At 40.5% G+C, this 21,751-nt stretch overlaps 1 protein-coding gene across 1 annotated transcript; it reads left to right on the forward strand.

The window, feature by feature from the left end:
- The first annotated feature begins 719 nt into the window (after positions 1-719).
- prss12 (serine protease 12) lies at positions 720-20,793 on the forward strand. Its single transcript, XM_034120361.1, has 13 exons — positions 720-1,089; positions 2,811-2,949; positions 3,999-4,171; positions 4,384-4,531; positions 5,681-5,859; positions 6,037-6,178; positions 6,286-6,506; positions 8,472-8,613; positions 11,791-11,996; positions 12,598-12,676; positions 13,554-13,673; positions 17,036-17,331; positions 19,469-20,793. The coding sequence occupies exons 1-13, from the start codon at positions 756-758 to the stop codon at positions 19,798-19,800; spliced, it is 2,511 nt and encodes an 836-aa protein (XP_033976252.1). The 5' UTR covers positions 720-755; the 3' UTR covers positions 19,801-20,793.
- The last annotated feature ends 958 nt before the right edge of the window (positions 20,794-21,751 follow it).

Genomic DNA, 21,751 nt, shown 5'->3' on the forward strand with positions numbered 1-21,751 from the left:
GTCATCAGGGAGAGAGCAGAAAGCAAAATCATGCAATCCAGTACCGCTCTGCCTCTGCGCCAAACTGCAGCATCTCTCAGATAGTGTGCTTCACTAATGTGGCCACAACAAGAAGATCCTTAAAAAATAGTTAATTGTAAATGCTTTTTAATTGCCAGGCTTAAGTAAATATGGATACTACTAGACCTATAGGTTAAATATGGTGTGGGAATTGCTTAAACTTATGATGAGAATCAGAAGTGTAATGCATACGCCAGAATAAACTGTTAACACATCTTTTAGTTCATTTTAGCGTTGTTTCAACAATTGCAAGTGTGCTTTTAATGTTTTGGGAGCATGGATACCATGCCACGGTTTATATGGCCCGGCTAATATTTACAATAGCCTTATTATAATTTACATTATGTGTCCCTCTCTATTCCCTGTGAATTTGCTTGTGATACTAAACATGATTACAGATTTTGTATTAGACATCATAGGCCTACAATTGCCAAATATAATAAAATGGTGTCAAATCGCATTATGGGGAAAATTACTTCGATTATACGTTATTGGATTTTCGTTGGGGGGCAGTCTGCCCATTAGCCCACGCAAATCTGAGTTTCATTGATCGGCGTCGTTTCTCCTTTCCCGGTTCACACTCTCGTCCCACCGCAAAGCGATGAGCCTGACTGGAAATCGCCTCCTCAGCTGATGATAGGAGCGATTGATGATAGAAGGCGCTGTCTTCGCCTCCTTACAGCCAGAGACCTACCATGAATGTGGCATTTATTGCTCTTACAGCCGCGCTTTTGGCTGCGAATAGCGGCTTCTGTTATTCTAGCAGCGTCCCGTCATTCATCCTGCCGTTTACTGACTGCGTCCAGAGCCGTGGGAAAGACGGTTTCTACCGGGGAGCGATAGACGTCACCGAGTCCGGCACCCGTTGTATGAACTGGACCGAAGTGGCCGGCTTCAAGGAGCGCTACCCGGGCAAAGGAGTTGGAGAGCATAACCACTGCCGCAACCCGGACGGCAGGATCCGACCCTGGTGCTTTTTTAGGAACCACAAAGGCAGAGCTGACTGGGGCTATTGCGACTGTAAACAAGGTAAACACGAAGACCCATACACAGCAATACTTATTTTTGGGGGATTCATAATCTGTAGGAATATGTCGACAACATTATGAATTTATATAAACTGAAATGCCAAAATGAAATGAAATGAATGATAATCTAAAAAATAATACAGGCTGCCCAATATCTAGAAAGTCGCTTTAACTTATAACATGCTAAGATAAGATGTAGATGTACTTTACTAGGACATTATTAATATTAATTTGGACTGATGAAAAGCAGATTTTTTGTTTTACTTCTGTGTGCAAGAATGTTCTAGCTCAATTGTGTTCAACTCAGGAAGCCCATGCTGAAGTAATTAGACAGGACACACCTTCAGTGTCCCAGGTGTGAGAGCAGTCTATGCAGATGGCAAGTCTAAGCACATTTGTGTTGTAATGAGTGCACAGGTATTTGCTTATATGGGGTGTTTGGGAATAACACAGTCCAAAGGATCACAAAAAGCAAGTGAGTCATCTCAATACACTGTCTCTTACCATATTAAAAATAGTTTGACATGGGGAACACCACATTATCCAAACCTATGAAGTACACAGGCTTGAGCCAATTAGTGTTGCTAAAAAGAAAAGTGAGGGCAAAGACGACTCTACATCTCCGGACTGATGAAAGGGAGAGAAGTATGATATAGAGTGGTGAAAGGAAGAGTGTGATATCCATGATCTGGCACACGAGAAGCAGCCTGTGGTATTTTTAGTCTTGTAGTGTGTTGGCACATCATGAATAAATCCTCTTCCTGTAATTGATACATGGAATTGATGTATTGCTCCAGTTATGTAAGATGTTTGAACAATTGCACACCTTATATTTGGAGTCCAGATTATTTTTGTTCCAACTTCATGTAAGGAAAAGACAGAGCGAATGACTCTCCTATGCATGTGTGTTTGAAAATGCACCCTTACATTCCCTGTTCCTAATAACCTACATAATGTGTATGTAAAATAGATATGGCATTCAAGTTACTCGATCAATAAACAACCTGCACGGAAGGAAAAAGTCTATGAGGAAAATCTGTACACTTTAGGCAACATCTGTTAAACACTCAATCCCAAATCCTGTTGCACCATGCGTGTTTGAGGACAAAAGACGGACAGAAGGACATAGTCAAACAGTGTTATAGTGTATTTTAACAACAGTTAAAAGTAAGTGTTTTCTTTATATAGACTGGTTGTGATGTGTCGACTCACACAAAATGTTATGTCAATGGATATCATGAACTGATGTAAAATGATACTTTTTAAATGCAGCCCTTTTGACACAGATTTTTGACAGATTGATTGGATCATTTATAACACAGTTGTATACGCCTGTGTGATCCCCTGTCATCATGACCAAATCAAACAAAGCCTGCCTTTCTTTTACCTCTTTTTTTTAACACTTTCATTTAGGGCTTGACAATATATCAACGCAATATTGATAAAGTGTTATGAGAATAGATATTGTTTGAGATTTTGATATCATTGTAACTTAACATAAGTTTTTTTTTCCCCTAAATTGTGTAATTTTCTGAATTTGACAGAATTGCCGTTCTGTTATTTGCGTTTACCTTCAAAGTCAATGCATCCACATCAATCCTAATTAATTCTAAGAAATATAATTGTGTAAATATTTTTGTGAAAGCACCAATAGCCAACCCTACAGTGTTGTCAGAATATGCTGTACTAATAGTCTGTTCTCCAACTCTCTTTCCATCCCAGGCTCTGTGCGTTTGCAAGGAGGCCGCACCAAGCTAGATGGCAGGGTCGAAATCTATCTTGGAGGAGTGTGGGGGTCTGTCTGTAGCGATGACTGGGGGGACGAAGACGCTGCAGTGGTTTGCAGACAGCTGGGCAAGGGGTGAGAGAGAACCCATGCACACACATGCGCTCGGACATGGATTATTTGCTGGCCTCTGTCTGCCTCCCCCGCTTACATATTTGTTTAGACACAGGTGCCAGTACAATCACCATCTGCCACATAAATTCACATGTGAAGCTGCCTACAGAGATTTTACATATGGTAAGAGTGTGATAGAAATCTGGTGGGAATGCTAGAGAATTTCACCACAACCTAGACATACACATGCACTCTCTTCACAGTCCTCGTACCTTTCTTATGTGACCCTTGCATTCCAACCCCCCATTCTCCAGCGGTATTTAAATACCTTCAGCGCTCAGCTATTTACCTTGTTACCAGCTCTCTTTGTTTCTCTCTTGACTGTGTCTTATGGTCTTGAATTTAAAGGTGCTTTCATGCTAGAAAAGCCACTGACTTGTCGGGTCTCCAGGGAGAACGTAGACGGATCATACATATTGACAGTGTTAATAAGCTGGGGTCAGTTTCTCAATTCAGAAAGCGTCTTATTTCCCTGGAGAACAGAGACCTTCTGTGCACTTACTACACATGTTGACACTAACTCCAACACTGGCACGCATGCTGACATGAACACATGCCTGTGTGTGCATATTCACACAGGAGTCAATGAAAGTCCACAGCGGAAAGGGAAAGGGGCAAATGTCAGCCATATGTCAGCTGGAATCGTTGGTGATGACTTTCACGTGGCCAGCTATTGAAGCTGTTTTGAGTAAAACTGCTGACCGCATTGGCCCTCCAATGGCAGATCATGAACATACTTATGGCTCAAGGTTACTGCTACCATGTAAACACGTCTGTTGTACTTTTTCTTCTAAGATGAGCTGCCTGAGCCTGGCTGCAGCAATTACCTCAGGTGACTTAAAAATAAGGGCCAAAATACCCTAATTAGGTTACATTTCTCTTGAAAAAACTCTGATACGATAAAACGGTTCAACGTCACTTGTCGACAAAGTTGAACTTATCTGAAATAGGTTTTTTACCTATTTCAGATAAGTTAAACTTTGTCGTTTACTTTCTACATCTCCTTCCAGGATCTCAGGTCGTGCACGTGCAGTTCCCCTGTTTCATCCAAGCATGGCCAAACTCCATTGGAGGGCAGTCCATTGCCAGGGAGAGGAGTCAGACCTGCTCCAGTGTCCTAAGACTGTGTGGAATGGAGGGGAATGTAATCTGGCTGCAGCCATCACTTGCACACAGCAGCAAGGTAGGCACTCCTCATTCGGAATTGTAGGTCTATGAGTGTTTGGATGTGATGAGAACTCTGATAAATCAACAAACCTTCAACATTTCTACAACTCCTACTCAATTCTAACTTTCCTCATGTTTGTACTTTAAAACGACAAAAGTCCTGACATTTTTGTTACCTTACCTAGTAGTGAAAATGTGTGTTTTAAATGCTTGTGTGGGCTCCAGCAGAAGTGGCGCTCCCTATAAGGCTGGTGGGAGGTGCATCGGGGTCAGAGGGCACAGTGGAGGTCTTCCATGCGGGGCAGTGGGGGTCCATATGTGACGACCAATGGGATGACAGTGATGCAGAGGTGGTGTGTCGACAACTGGGGCTGAGGTGAAGGGGCAAACACACACACACACACACACACACACACACACACACACACACACACACACACACACACACACACACACACACACACACACACACACACACATACAAATTAGTGCCCATCCTCACATGAATTCCAACCAGTAATTAGCATAAAGGAAATACATTGTAAGTATGGGAAAAAGAGTAAAATGTGTGAGAGAAAAATCGACTTGGAGGCTGAGATAAATGAATGTGGGTGTCCAGCCGTCAGTCTCTCTCTCTGTCTCCAAAAGTATGAAAAGTATTCTTTCCATTTGGACACACACAGAGAGGAGCAAGCAGTAAAGCACATCTGGGGTCAGATAATGAATCAGGCTCATTGTTCCTGCATGAATTCTAGTACCACTGAGATATGCATATTTAGCAACGCTACACACTCTTCAAATCTTGATGTGTGCACTTTTTGTCTATGCCAATGTGGTGTTGGTGTTGCAATGTCTCTGGATATGCATGGCAAGCATCTAAAAAATGTACAATAGGTTTAATTCATCCAAATTCCACATTCAACTAGAACAGCATCCTTAAAGGAATCCTATGCAAAATGCACTTTTTGATGTATTTTATACATACATATGTGTCCCCGGTGTGTCAGGGAACTCACAAAGTGTCCGAAAATAAAACCCTCTCTCTTTTCCTCCGTACCCAAACGGGGGTACAACGGAGCTGATCCAGATTTGCTGCCGATATGCCGTAATATCGGAAATGTGGGCTGGCTTTACACCCAGGGCCCTATCAGAAACGTTGCTCTAATAATCAATGCAATGCCTGACGTGTTTTGGAAGTAATATGGTATTTGTTTACATTAGCAAGCATCGCTAACACTCAGAGCTAACGCAGTACTGGAGAGTATGTGTAAAAAAGCAGGAAATTAAAAAAGGAACTCACATTGTAGTAAACCCACAAGAAAATAAGCATTTGAGCTCCATACTTTTTCAGAAATAAGTCTTGAATTGGTTTGGAACATGATATGGCGTTTAATCACATGATAGGAAATTATCGCATGATAGGAGATCTTTAAAGTCAGTAAGGGTGAATCAGTGCATCTGTTTTTAAATGTGTCAAAATAACTGCAAACCAAACCTTCTATTATTCTGTCATTTCTTTATGTAGCGGTGTAGCGAGGGCATGGGGCCAGGGACATTTTGGCAAGGGTTCAGGCCGTGTGCTGCTGGATGAGGTACGATGCACAGGCAATGAGCTCACTCTGGAGCAGTGTCCAAAAAGTGCCTGGGGGGAACACAACTGTCAGCACTCTGAGGATGCAGGAGTGTCCTGCAACCCTCTTACAGGTAGAACACCACCTGACACAGCATTAGCAGTCAATGCTATTCAAATATGTTCACATATGGAGATATAAAAGCCAAACCAGGATATGTTATGTTATTGGGGCAGAAGGGCTTGGATGTACTCTCTGGGGCTTGGATGTATGGGGCAGTGGACAACTCTCTGTTTTTCTTTCTCTTCAGATGGCTCTCTTAGGTTGGTTGGGGGCGCAACCAGCTATGAGGGACGTTTAGAAGTATTTTACCGTGGTCGGTGGGGGACAGTGTGTGATGACGGCTGGACAGACTCTAACACACAAGTAGTGTGCCGACAACTTGGTTACAGGTAATGTGAAGTAGTCATGTTGTCGTCATATACACATGCATCAATCTCAGTACTATTAATAAGTTAGAATAACATTGTGTTTGTGTGTGCACATGTCTACCTTGCAGATTAGGTGAGACTCTCCTTTCCGAAGGATTAGACATCACTCCAGTCCCGCGCTTCGGGGTGGGGTCAGGTCCCATTCTCTTGGATGATGTGAGCTGCACAGGGAAAGAACCAAGCATATTAGTGTGCAACAGGAACGAGTGGCTCCGGCACGACTGCACACATCATGAAGATGTTAACATCGCTTGCAGCCCTGGTCGCAATGGAGAGAGTCTTCCAATGAGTAAGACAGAATCTTATCTTACTGTAAGACTTAAAGGCTAAGATGGCATCGAATGTGTGAAAGAGGCTCAATGTTACTTTTACTATGTTGTTGGATACTGATATAAAGGACATGATGTATGTGCAGATTTAGTTTGTCACAATTCTTTGAAAGACAAAGAGCTTGGCACTTTGCACAAAGAGCACACATACTCTTTTGTCAGTGGAAAAGGAAAGCGAATCATGAAAGCTTTTATGTAATTTCCTGCCACTTCATACAATCTGATAATGGAAGTGCAAGCTGAAATCTGTTTCTAAGATCTCTGCCAAACTCAACCTGCAGTTAATTTGATCTCATCTTACTTAGAAGAGGAAAGCCAACCTGCTCCAAGAGAGGGATAGAGGATGATGTAAGTCATGCTTACGTTTAAAGGCACAGCTGTTAGTTGGCGTGTCCTGCCTTATTAACTGGGCAGCTTGTAAAGTCGTCATGCTTAATGGATCTACTGCAAACCTTTACCTAAAGTAAATCACCTTGATGTAAAATTCTTCACTATTTTTAACTGCAAAATCAAATTGGGCACCAGTGGGTTGATGTATTCCCAGACACACATAACACTGAACTACTTCCTCTTTATAAGAGGTTCAGTGGTTTTTGCTGAAAGGGGAAGAAAGGGTTGAATGGTAGGACCATTAATCAAGCTGTGTCTATAGCCTCCAGACAGCAATAAAGATGTAAACGCATAGCGCTGGATAGAACTACTAGCGGCTCAGATTTCACCTCATCCTATAACTGTTTCATTCTCTGTCATCTGTCTTAATGTTGAATGTAATAGATATGAGTCTGGTGAATGTCACAGAGAGGATACATCATGTTTTTTTTAAGTGATGAAAAGTTGCAGTTAGGTAGCTTATGTTTTTTGGCCAGAGCCTCAGAGACACTGTCACCTGACAATTACCACTGAATAATTGTGTTATTACTACAAATAATGTGTGTGTATTTGTTTGAGTGTTTATGTGTGTACCAAATCCTTCCTTCCCGCTCAACTAAAACAGGCAGATTGGTTTATGTTGTTTTGGGAAAAGGAGAAAAAGCAGATAAGCCCGTCTGTGCTTTGAACACCCCCCCCCACTACTCCTCTCTCTCCTTCTCTCTCTCTTTCACTATTTTCTAAGAGACTATCTTGTATGTATTGTAACAGAGCAGCAATGCTGAGAGAGTTCAGAGATAAAAACAGTGTTTGTAGTTCTAAGATAGATGACAAAAATGAGCATTTCCTCAACTGCCAACCCCAACAAACAAGTAAACATTCCCACATTTAACTCTCATTACCTTAATGACCCACTCCTATAACTCCTACACGCACAGTGTTCAAAGGCGGCATATTATTCAACTCACTACAGCCACAGAGAACATTTTAAGGCTAAATTGAAGACTGCTGAAAATGCAGTTTTGATCTACAAAACAAAAACATCTTTATTTTTCATAGCATAAAATGACTTGGTCAGGGTGTAAACTGATCCTGAAAGGGTCCACACATGGAAAATACATTAGCATCCCATAAATGACATTAGTGTGTGTTTGTGTGTAAATGTCTAGGCATCTGTGGGCAGACCCTGATGATAGATGATTTAAACTTAAATACCAGACTGATTTGATTAACACAAGCGAATAGCATTTGAGAGACAAATACAAGAGGGGGAGACTGTGAAAAAACAGAAAGGCAATGAAAATATAGGATCTGTTTATAGAGTCAGAAGTTCAAAAATGTCCCCTTCTGGACACACAAGTTGTTATGCATGCAAACAGACAGGTGTTCAAGCTACTTCCTTTGTAGGGAGCACATGCCCCACTCAGTTTTGATAAGGAATGTGTGTAGTGTCTGTAGTATTTATAGAGTCAGGGGTTTTTGGGAATTTTAGAAATATATTGTTTAGCAGGGCAAGTCTGTGTAGTGATTCTGAATTGTGCTTGTGTGTTCTTCAGGTATGCCGGTAAGACTAGTGGGAGGAGAGAGTCCTAGGGAAGGTCGGGTGGAGCTCTATCTGTCCGGGCAATGGGGGACCGTTTGTGATGACGGATGGACTGACCATGACGCTGAGGTGGTATGCCGGCAGATGGGATACAGGTATGTACTGTATATGTGCATCTGTGTTTGAGTTGCCTTCTTTAAGAGTCTTGTGTTTCTGGGTAACAAACTCCAACAAGCACAACAACTTGCATGGACCATGAGCTAATATAATGCCATACTCAAACAAAACGTTTTTTTTAATGCACTCTTTTACGTAGGTTCATTTGGGAAGTGTAGAAATGACCATTGAGGTTTAAAGAGAGGAAAGTATTTCACAGCAGCATCCAACTATTATGTTCATTATGGATTAACTATCGATAATCTGTCAATTAGGAATTTTGCAAATACATTTTCAGAATTTTGCTGGAAAACTCAAATGATAAAAGTTAGTTGACCTAAGTAAAACAGTTCATTTTTAGTCATGGTCAGAATGTTGGAATACAGTTAATATTTTTGAGAGGCTCAGTTGAGAGCTGTGGCATTGCAATGTGATCACTCTATACATTACACTCACTTAAGTGAAGCCAGACGGCCTACTCTGTTTGCAAAATCAATCTCCACTTCTCAGAATTGGCATCTGTCTTACACCTGCCCCCCCTTACTCTGTCTACCGTTCATCCTTCCAACTCTTTCAACCCTTGACTGTTTTGAGTTAGCACCTCATCAAGCATGTCTGGAGTTTCCAACCACTCCTGCAATGGAAAAAGTTAAACTATATGCTTTAAATCATTACATTACTTATCTTATTCTTATATTATTATATCTATCACTATATTTCATTAATCCATCTTAACAAATGTTACGCTCAAGTTTCAGAGCACTTGTGTGGAGCCGCCTCTGGTGTGCTGCCAGCTGCTTTTATTAGGGGTTTAAGCTGTGCTCTTTTGCAGAGCCAAGATACACATCCAATTAAAGGGCAGGCCAATTGTGCATGACACATTCACGGTGACAGATATGTTGAGGCTAAGCAAACTACCTCATCTCATCCTCTCTGTGTCCCATTATGCCTTCCCTCTGAGACACTGTCGCATTTTCCAAAACAATGGCAATGAGGTGGCAAGGGAAAACTGTATCGTAACAAACTGTCTTCAATTTCTCTCTCATCACTGCTCAGCATGACGCTCATCCCTTAGCCACCCACTTTTCTGTGACACATTGCATGTAGATGAAAGCCACATCTGGAGTGCATAAGCATGAGAGAGAAATTAAGCGTGTTAGAGGCGTGTAAAAGTCATGTTAGGATCATCATTCTGTCTCACACAGGGTGTGGTGAAAGGTCATTACACACACAGCAGGTCCCCAAGGGTGAGAGGTTGCTCTGGGAGTGATAAAAGAAAGTATGCATTAATACACAGAGACTTTCACACAAATTATTTTCAAGTTCAACTGTCACATTAAAGAAGGACCAACATTTAACTGTAAAACACAAAGGAAAAAGTTTCCAGCATAATACATAAAAATATATTTTGTGAAAGAAATTCAGGGACAAAATAGAGCGTACTAAAACATACCATTAGCTTGGAAACTGATTTAAAGGCAAAAAGTTTGCTTGTTTGTAACCATTTATTTTGTATATCTGCAAATGTAAAAAAAGGCAAAGCTGGAAATGTATTTATGAAGCAAAAGTATATGTCATTTATACTAAGGTAATTTCAAAGTGCTTACTGTATACACTTAAACTCAAAAATGGATTTAAAACTAAATCAAATCTAATCATAATGAGAAAATGAAAATAAAGTAGAAAAACAACAATAATATATATACATAACGAGAGGGCAACAGAATAGGGTTTTATTGTAAGCCTTTAAAATCACATTGTGAATATGTTGCCATGCGACAAAAAAGGTCACAGAGGCTGATCTTTTCTTTCATCCTCCCTTAGAACAGATCCAACAAAAATGCAGCCAAGTAAATAAATACTATCCAACATTTTAAAGATGCAAACACGAAATATAATATCTGAGAAAACTTTTGACTTCTCTTTTTAACTTGATCTTTTAATATCCGAAGCAGATTGTGTGGCATTTTTTGACTGATGCTGTGTTTCCAAAGAAACACAGCAAGCAGGTTCAATGTCAGGATCTAGGCTCGGTTCCAAGTGAGTTGGAGGTTCGCCCTTTGCATGCTAAATACCGCTCAGGGAGCTATTGGAGTCACAGACACAATTCTAGATGTCTCAATAAGAGACATGAGATTCCCTTTGGACAATTTGGGATACAAGACCTGCCACCTATCATACCCCCGGGCCGCAACACAAGATCCTCCCTGTCGGTAATCTATCAGTCTTAATTAAAATCCCAGTTACAGCCTATACCGGCCTACATACACACCCACCACCTGTAGGCCTCTGTGTGCTAGCTGTTTGCTAATTAAAGTCAGAGGTGAGAAATTGATACAAATATTGTTATCAGATTGTAAAAGTGGTTTGACCCGGTGTGCGTCACTGCCAGAGAATGTCAGACCATAACATCTATACTAACATGTCATCACCGCCTATCTGATAATACACACGCGTGCACACACACACACACACACACACACACACACACACACACACACACACACACACACACACACACACACACACACACACACACACACACACACACACACACACACACACACACACACACATATAGACAGAAATATCTGGCAGCCAAGCATTTAACCTTTCAATGTTAGTGGAACAGACCAACATACATTGCTACATTTACAATTCTGACATGGGCTGTTGCTTATTTGGAAATGGTCCAAAGTGCTGCAATTCGTCTTCTAACAAAAACAAAGTGCAGGGAGAACATTACTCCAGTTTCATCTCTTTCCTTTGCCCACTGGTGAAGCCTACAATGTATCATATTTTATTTATTACTTTTCTAGGTGAAACCTGATTACATTGTTTGAATTGTTGAGTCCTTATAGGTCTCTCAGGTTGGCAAACCAGGGTCTATATGTTCAGAGCTAAGTTTAAAATGATGGGAGAGCAAGCATTTGAAGTCAAAGCCCTACATTTTGGAGTTTGGAATAGTTTACCTCTTTCTCTTTTTTTGAAAAGCTTCTCATGACGTTTATTTGCTTGCTTCCTGTCTTTTTTGTATTTAATGCTCCTATTATGAAACTTAGTTTCTTACCTCAAACCTACAGTAAATACGGAGTTTCAGTTTTCCAACTAGTATCATTTATTAAGCAATGGCAACTAAATCTGTGTGTGTTTTGTTTCCCTGCTATTTACCACAGTGGGGTGGCAAAGGCCCGTGTGATGGCGTACTTCGGGGAAGGGACAGGACCGATCCACGTGGACAATGTGAAGTGCAGCGGCGAGGAGCGTTCGTTGGCAGACTGCATCAAACAGCCACCCGGCACACACAACTGTCGCCATAGTGAGGACGCTGGGGTCATTTGTGACTATGGTGAATCTCAGCACAGCTACCAAGAGGTGAAAGGTCAGTACGGTTTGTTTTTTCCTTACAATAAATGAATGTGTTTAACAAACATTTCCATCATGTCAAATACACTGGAAAACTAATGAGAAACAAATGGCTCAAGAGAAGTTAGGAGGGAAGATTCTGAGAGAACTTCTGTGGGTGTGTGTGTTTCCAGATGGTAAAATGGAGAGAGCAATGCTATTTCTTCACCCTGTCTGTCACCCATCAGGGCGACTCACACAATGCTATCCGTTACCGACACATATGCTATTACTTCAATTTTTCACATACTGGGGAAAGTCAAACCAATGCAGGAGAATGTTTTGTCTCTTCAGTATGATAAATTACCTCTTGTGAAAAATAGCTCAGTCTATGTTTGTATGTTTTAACACAAGATACACACAGACTATGAAAACGATCTCTCATTTATTTTATTTACTTTATTTTTCAGGTTCATATGTAGAAGTAAAATATTAATTTGAAGCAGTATTCTTTTTTGGATCAGTCTAAATATTTAAAAAAGGCAATATCTGAGCTAAAATGTATGGTTTAGCAATCATCACCCTCCTACACTCTCTCACATATACACGCTCAATGGTTCCTCTTTTGTCTCTGTCAGATCCTGTCAACTCAATCTGTGGTTTGAGGCTTATACACACTCGCCAGAAACGAATTATAGGAGGAGAAAACTCTCTGAGGTAAGCTGGAAAGGACAGGAGGGATTAATGAGAGTGCATAGAACGCCTGCCAAAGACATATAGAATACGAATATTGGACACATGGAAAACAGCTGATCTATAGCGACATGCATATAATATATAATTGTGTGTACTTACAAACACAAACTATATGTGGGCAAAGCAAAATGTCAGTAATAAATGTATTTAATGTTTGTCATCTGCAACAATTTACTCTAAAGCAAAGCACGTGTGAATGATGTGTGTGTGTGTGTGTGTGTGTGTGTGTGTGTGTGTGTGTGTGTGTGTGTGTGTGTGTGTGTGTGGTGTGTGTGTGTGTGTGTGTGTGTGTGTGTGTGTGTGTGTGTGTGTGTGTGTGTGTGTGTGTGTGTGTGTGTGTGTGTGTGTGTGTGTGTGTGTGTGTGTGTGTGTGTGTGTGTGTGTGTGTGTGTGTGTGTGTGTGTGTGTGAAGAAGAGATAAACATGCTGGGATAAACATAGAGAAAAGCAACATGTATGCATCCTTGTGTGTGAGTGTGTGTGTGGTCACCTGTATGGGCGGATGTAAAACCAAATAACTTTGGTACTGAGTATTTACACACTGAGTATTTATTTGTGTTTTAGTGGGTACGCATGTTTAGAATACATCAGGCGTGTTTACACTAGAAGTTCACACTAAATGTATTCTGGCATTTATGCTTATGTTTAAAAAGAAATCATATTTGTAAACGGTGCTAGTAATGTTCTGTATCACTTTTTAAGGTTGTCACGCGGATGGCATACCCAATATGAAAGTGTTTTAATTGTTGCAATGTTGGCTCCTCTTAAGGGCTTTTTCACTTCTTAAAAAAGTGTTTTAATGTGTTTTTGTGTGTGTGTGCGCTGTGTGTCTTTAGAGGGGCTGGCCATGGCAGGCCGCGGTTCGGTTGCGAGGATCTCGTGGAGACGGGAGGTTGGTGTGTGGAGCGACTCTGATTGACAGCTGCTGGGTCCTCACATCAGCACACTGCTTCAAGAGGTCAAAAACACATACTGCCACGTATTAACTCACGTATTCACTCATGTTTGTATGTGTCACAATTTGAAATGGACACGCTATGTTACATTTTTAAAAAGCCAAATATTGCAATGCAGAAGGTTCAGTATGAAGGCAAGGAAATAATGACTTACCATATATCTGTTTACGTGCCTCTCAAAACACAGGCCAATCATCTCCCCCCCCCTCCCCCTTTTCCATGCACTCACAACACAGCGTTTCCACCCGTCAGTGTCAGTGATTGGTTGGGAGTCTTTATTCATGGTAATGTGTCTGTGCTTATGCATACATTTAACTCTGCCTTGAGCTCCAGCAGAACTACACAACTAATTGTCTGCTTCCCCTTGTACATTTAAGTCTGGCAGAAGCATGAGAACCTCAACAATGTGAGCATTGATAAGTAGTGCTTTAGTTGTGGTTGTGGTGCAGTCGGCCGGGAGTCATCATTTTCACTTCATCTGGTCTAGTGGCCTCCACATGGTACCACCACCTTGAAATCAATCACCTTATGAATACAGCAGAGAAGGCGGAAGAAAAGAAAACAAATAGGAAAAGGAAATGAGTAGAACAAAAACAAATGTTGAAAATCTGATAAAGTTGCGGGTTGTGAGAGCACCAACCCTAATGTCTGCATTTTATATTTATGCAGCACATGTATGGCTGTCAGACTCCATTTTTAAGAGTAATATATTTTGGTTGCATTATGAAGTATGAGTCTCAATAATTGGGTTTGAGGAAACCAGAACTCTTTACAGGGCTCTGCAGCTCTACCACTATAAATCCAGATGGTTCCACATTAAAGAGAGGAAGTGGTCATTCACTAAATCTTTTCCAATGCCATTTCTCCAGGCATCCCCAGGGCTTAATGGAGGGACGTCTACGCTGTGATCTGACTTGCACCTCTGCTTTGTTTAAATGACACACACAGGAAGCATACAGCTGAGCTTTATGCTGCAAATTTAGACCATTTCGGATGTAGCAATCAGGACTTCTCGGACTGATTAATACTGACAGATTTGTTGACCACCATTGCAGATTAAAACTAGCGGGCACGGTGAGAGAGCAGACCTCTGCCAAATATGCCATATCTCCTAATCTTAACAAATGTAAAACATTGTGCGTATCCTCCCTGTGTTTTGAATCTGTTACAACATTTAATGGCTATTCCTTGGCCTACGCTACACCCTTCACAAACGTTCTGGAAAATCAGGCCGGACATTTTTGTGATCCATTTTACAATCACACAAACAGATCAAACAGAAAACATAACCTCCATGGCAGAAGCAATACTGACTCTTAGTCCTTTCTAACATTGGTAAGTCATTTTATTGCACTACAGTGTAAGCACTACAGAAGCCATAATAGTTAGCCTTAAACATAACACCGTCAGATCATTCTTGTGGTTGAGTGCCATAGTTTCCTTTGTGTAAGAGGGAATAAACTATAGGCTTTATCTGAAGCTAGTTGTTAGTATTTAGTACCAGTGGATGTGCTCACACACCTTCTGCCTTAGGCTGTGCTTTTTATTGAAGATTGAACTTATTGTCATTACGTAGTACAGGTACTATGTAACGAAACGGTTTCTCTGCATTTTACCCATCCTAGTTTTTAGAAGCAGTGGGCTGCCATTATGTACGGCGCCTTGCTCAGGGACACCTCGGTAGCACTTGGTCAAGCCAAGCCAAGTCCCTATGGACTTCGCCACCACCGCCCAAATTATATTGAATGGAATATAATAATGTGTTGTAGCTTGTGGAATGAAATTGTCAGATTCAGACGGATGACACTCCTACAATAGTAACACCTTGCTGACTGCTGGAGATTGGCGCAACATAAGTTCAACAACATGTACAGTTCAACACCTTCCTCGTGTAACAGTTCATGATTTACTATAGATTCTTATTGTGGCTCAAAGAAAACTCTAAGTTAACACCAACATAGAGCATACTGTATTAAAACACCACCGAATTTATATTTTATATTTGAGCTGTACGTAAGATTTTTTATCATTGACACTGTAAGGAAACAAACAAGGTTAAATACAAAACAATACCCCTGCTGCCTGATCACATATCAGTCTGTAGTACTCCAAGCTGTAAGCTTGGGCAATGACAGCTTTAAAACGTAATTTGCTGCGAGCAAGCCAGAGCACGTAGACCAAGATAGGAACTTCCGACTTAACAGTGTCATCTTTCTTACAGTAACCAACATAGGGTGGTAAATAAACAAACACACACAGCAACAAAGAAATACACCTATGCAGTCACACAATTAACATAAAATACATAATTAAGTTGGCATACACACTCCTGCTTGTTCTAATTTTGACACAAGCACCGATACTTTTATAATTACATGTTAATGTGCAACTACCAAGTGTAGCTAACATGATCATGTTTCCTTATCCCTCACACTACTATTACCGATTAGTGGCTTCATAAAAGAGTGACCTCAGGTCGGTGGTCACATGCTGTCAACATGATAAACCTATTTATACCTTGAAGCTGTACAGCTAGGGCTTGCCAACAGTAACACAACTCCAGCAGATTTTTAACTGCTTTTAGCCACAACAACAATACTTGAAAAGTAACTGAGGTGTCACATTCAAACTCCTTTCTAATCCTGAGATGTTGCCTTTATGTTCGGTATGCACTGTACGTAGATGCGTAGTCAGCAGTGTATCCGCTTTTCCAGGAACGTCATGGCATTCCCAGGTCAGGAGATCTTTCCAGAAACACTCCACCAGTTGTAACTGGACACAGAGACTTGGCTCGATCGAAAGGCATCTTCCTTTACACCTCTCCTCTTCCCTCTCTTCTCTCCCTGCCTCTCCTTTTCCCCTGACTTACCCTACTTTACCTTTATTTAAAAAAGGCCAAACAGCTCAATCAAGTAAACAGAAAGCATGGAAAAGACTTCATTATGTCAACCTATGAGTCAGTTTAACGCATAAACACAAAGACACAATGACAGATGTGTTGTTATCATTCTTCCCTTTTTCATTTCTTAAGTTGTCCAAAAAGCTTGCAACTCTTTCTTATTAGTCATGGTTACGGCAGAGACCAAGACAGACCATCAACATATCGAAAACGTTGCAGGAAGAATATAATGCCTCAAACATATGGGCTTCAATCTATTCTTCTATTAACTACAGTAGTGCTGACTTTATTACTGTGTGAGCTCAGTGTAATGGCTTATTCTTTTTCCAGATGTAGTTTAACTATTGATGATTTAACTCCAGCCAATGCTCGTTATTTATGTATCAGCAGTGAGATTGCTCATGCACACACATCCTCTTTCTTTAATGGTCCTTCTCGATCCTTTCCCTCTATTTCTCTCTGCAGATATGGAAACAGCACCAAGCAGTATAAAGTTAGAGTGGGCGACTACCACTCCCTTGTGCCTGAGGAATACGAAGAAGAGTACGGTGTTGATCAAATCGTCATCCACCCAAGCTACCGGTCCCAAAGCAACAATTACGACCTTGCCTTGGTTCGTCTGTCACCTGGGGCAGTGGGCCAGATGCCGGGAGAGTGTGTGTCATTCAGCCGTCATGTTCTTCCTGCCTGTCTGCCCATGAAGAAAGAGAGAGTGCTCAAACAAGCCAGCAACTGTCACATTACCGGCTGGGGGGATACAGGTGAGGGTGTGTGTGTGTGTGGTAGTGTAGAGAGGAGGTGGGTGTGATGGCCCTGGGGTGCAAGTCATTATTTTATTCTTGACTTTAAAATGTTGGAGGAACTGTTAATGGGAAGGTGTAGGAGCTTTAAGCTTTTAAATATTTAAAGATATGGGAAGTGAGAAAAGATGGGACTTTAAAAGATAGATCCAACTAGATCTAACCCATTTCCCTTTTTTTTTATCTCTAAAATGTTCATTTCAGGACTATATTTGTATGTTTGTTTATTCCTCTTCCTTGAGCCAAGCTCTTGAAATGAATGCAAACAGAGTAAAAGGCTGCAGTGTTTTTACAATCATCATCGCAAATAATCTGGTATATGCCTCACTAGAATTCCGTTTATTTAAAAAATATTGATCAGGTAAATTGGAATCTAGAAAATATTTTTAAGGGAGATCAGGGATCATAGAACATCATATCACACCACAACTATATGTGGTAGAGTTCGACTTGAACAGACAGGTAAAACATCCAGTGCTGTAACCACGGTATTTCTACCATATGCAAGTAATTTTGAAAGTCAGCTGCAAATGCATTTAAAGGAGAAGAGAATCCTTCACTAGTAATTGCACTTGTTTGAATTCACGCTCTGTATCTTTCAAAACACTTGACTGTATGCACCGCCACACATCTGTTAGTGATCTTTAAATTACATGCCAATGTCATTAATCATTGCAACTTAGTCACAAAGGGCAACAGAAGGTCTCCTAAACACTTGTGCATAAACATGTACTCCCTTTTGAGATGCTGTGTCTTCTTTGACGATTGAATTCACAAGGGAGATTGTCTTTGTGGGAAAGAGTGTTTTTATTACTGAAGTGTGATGACAACATCAGTTATTTATAGTGTGATGCTGGCAATGCTTGTTTAACTTAAAGCTCAATGTCTTCTTTGTTCAGCTGTTTGCATTTGGCTATACGCCACTCATATATCACACACACACATACCTAGCATCCTAAGCCGCCATGGATAGTTATTAACACTGTGTGGTCACAGAGAGAAGCAGCAGAAAAACCCAACACTGCACTTCGTTACCTTTGCATCAGTAGTCCCCTTTCAGTTTGTTTGTGCATTCCGGCGTTCACGTGTAGAAAGCCATGGCGGGATCCGGTCCTTGTCGTTACTGGTTGTTTGAGGTACTGGAAATATCTGGAAGGATAAAAGAGGTACAGGAGAAGAGGGCAGAATATTAGTAGAAGAAAATATTGTTGGATAGGTTCAACCTCTCAACAAACACGTTTGGCCAAAGGGATAAGTTCCATGCTGGAAGTTCAACAATATGACCGGAGACTGCATATTAATCAAAGGTAGCATATTGTGGGTTAAAACCTGCAACAGGCCAACATAAAACAGACACTGTCAGCATGCCAGGGGAATTACATTTCTTATTAACTTTAATTGGGATCCTTCATGAGATGAAAGAAAACAGCCTCTCCTATACTCTGCCAGAAACCTTGAAATTGATTAATCTCTAAATTAGAGCTCGCTAATTCCTGAAAAAATGAGGGTGCCTTTGATAAGAAGGTCAAGTCAACCGGAGTCTGCTGCCCAATTGCAGGTCAAAGCAACAAAAAAAAGCTATGCCCATGGACTTCATGTCCACACATGTCAAATGAATCAGAAAATAGGAGTCTTATAGTAGTCTAGTAGTAGAGTCTCACACTGATGATGTTGTTATTCTAGCGTGTTCATTTTCAGCAGGTATGGTGGTTACCATGTTAGTTTAGTGTGTAATTAGTGCTACACACAAAGTACATCTGAGGTTGATTTGAATTGAATTGCAGGGATTTATTCATAACCAAAGTGTTAATATACATTATGATGGGATGAAGGTCACTGGGTAAAAATTCAGAAGAATCAAAGTTTTTTCAATTAATGAACATGATTGTGGGTACCAAAGTTGGATGGCAAACCCTGTAATAGTTTCCAGACTTTCTCTCAAAACCCAAAATGCAAACCTACTGGTCATGCTACAAGACCAAATAGATGAGCAGACTGACCAACATAACCATCCCATGCCACTGTCATGGTTTAAACACTAACATTATGCTCACAAACACTTTAATTCTAAACTGTAATGCTTTGCCTTTTTTCTCAGGTCGCTCATACTCCAAGACCCTTCAGCAGGCCCCCATATCCCTACTGCCCCGTCGTCACTGCCAGCATCATTTCCACAGCGCCTTCACAAGCCGCATGCTCTGCGCCGGCAGCATCCAGTCGGAGAGGCGTGTGGACAGTTGCCGTGGTGACAGTGGAGGTCCGTTGGTGTGTGAGCGTCCAGGAGGGGGTTGGGTGGTTTACGGGGTCACATCCTGGGGTCATGCTTGCCGGACACAACAGTCCCCTGGCGTCTACACCAAAGTGTCTGCCTTCAGCCCTTGGATACGCAAGGTGATTACACGTGATGACCAAAAAGAGAGAGGACGATAGAAGGACAATTATATATTGAGAAGAATCACACTTAAGACTTTCTTTGTCAGGTGACAACTGATACAACAATATAGTTCAGTCATGAATAACTGATGTCATGATGGTATCACCTGATAATCCGGGGATGTTAGTTACAACCTGACTTTCAAATTAAAAGCACAAGGCAACGCTGGACTTTTTCCACTTAGAAACTTTTTTAATATTTTTGGGAGAGAGGAGGGTTATAAGCACTTATGTAACTGATTTAATATCGTCTTGAGATGCAAGATTTTGAATTTTCTTCAAATCTCAACCTAAGAGAATGCATCTATGTAACTTAAATATCTTGTTTCATGTGACATTGCATGCTAAACTTCTGTGCTTGCTTTTACAATTAAATTATTGTGTAACTTATGATATGCAATATGTGATTAAAAAAGGTTGAAAAGGGACCACAGTTAAAAATAACAACATACTGTTAACATGTACAGAATTAGCCACGCATTGTATGGACTTGAACACTTTCACAAAGAACCCCCTTAGGTACTTATTGCATATTATCTTGTGCTTTTGTGTTTAGCATTCTAGTCATATTGACATTTGCCAAACTGAAATATGTAATTCGACCTCATTTTATTATTGTTTTTTTTTTCTCTGTGCTCATTGTTTTGCTGTGTAAAAAGCATATTTCAGGTCTTAGTTATTTCTCAGGCATTTATAAGTTGCATGCAGTCAGTATTTCTCCGTGTCTCAGTGCCGCTTAACAGAGGAAGAAAGGGACAAAAGTGTTTCTGCGTCCAAGCACATTATAGCAAGTGTTGATTTGTCATATCCTCTTCTAATTCATGAGCTTTTGTTTTGGCGGGGATAGTAAAGTGTTGTTGTTGTTAAAAAGAGACAATCTGGTACACTTGAAAAAACTACACTGCCCTCTTTTTAGGTGTAAACTGACTATGTGTTATGTTGTATTGTACTGTAACATTTCTTTATAAATACGATTTTGTAAAACATGTTTGATGTTGACACACCAATGAAACATTAAGGCACATTGCTGATGGAACTGTAATGTATAATTAGCAGGTAACACTTTATAGTAACCATTATTAATAAAGGGTTGATTGATATTAAGATTAACTTTAAATAAAGTTATAGATTTAAAATTAAATACATGAACTTGCAATTTAAATTATGATCAGATGTGAATGCAAGAATGTATAATCTTTCTCAAGTCAAACCTTTCAGTAACACTATCTTACTAAAATGGATCAAGAACATCAAGGATAACACCTTTATCAAAGGTTTAATGTTCAAGTTCTTAAGTCTTATCTATTTTTTATTTACAAAAACAACTATACACAAACTTTCACAATGACACACTTTGGTAAAAAACCTTTTGTGACTCTAAATATATTTAGGGAGTTTTCGCACTTGATGTCACACATTCTGTGATCCTCCCACATCTGAAAGAGCCCTTTCAGGTTTGTTTCTGACTGCAAACTGTCAAAGTGAGCACCACTGTGTCAGACAATGTGTATGCACACACACCCACACACAGTGTCGCTGGTTTGTCACACTGTCTACACTACAGAAATGGCAGCCATTTTCACAGTTGTCCTTATTTACAAGGCAAACATGTCATGTTGACTCAACACAACTTAAAGTGGACCTATCATGCTATATTTGAAACATATATTGTAGGGCCATACCTATACAAAACATGTCTGTGATGTTTTTCTTTCAAAATACCAAACAGATCACCCATTGTAGCCATCCCTCATACTGCTCAAACCCCTCTTTTGAAGCCCTGTTAGAGAAACGCGGATCTTGGAAAAATCCGCTTGGAAAAAAAAAAAAGAAAGAAGAGGAGGCGGTGCTAATGCCTGATCAGAATTCTACCGGAGATAAAGTTAAATTCTGCTGTGATAAAACGCCATCCTGTTAAAACCCACGTCAAGGATTATTTCTGAAATAG

The sequence above is a fragment of the Trematomus bernacchii genome, unplaced genomic scaffold (assembly GCF_902827165.1).
Source record: "Trematomus bernacchii unplaced genomic scaffold, fTreBer1.1, whole genome shotgun sequence".
NCBI lineage: Eukaryota > Metazoa > Chordata > Actinopteri > Perciformes > Nototheniidae > Trematomus > Trematomus bernacchii.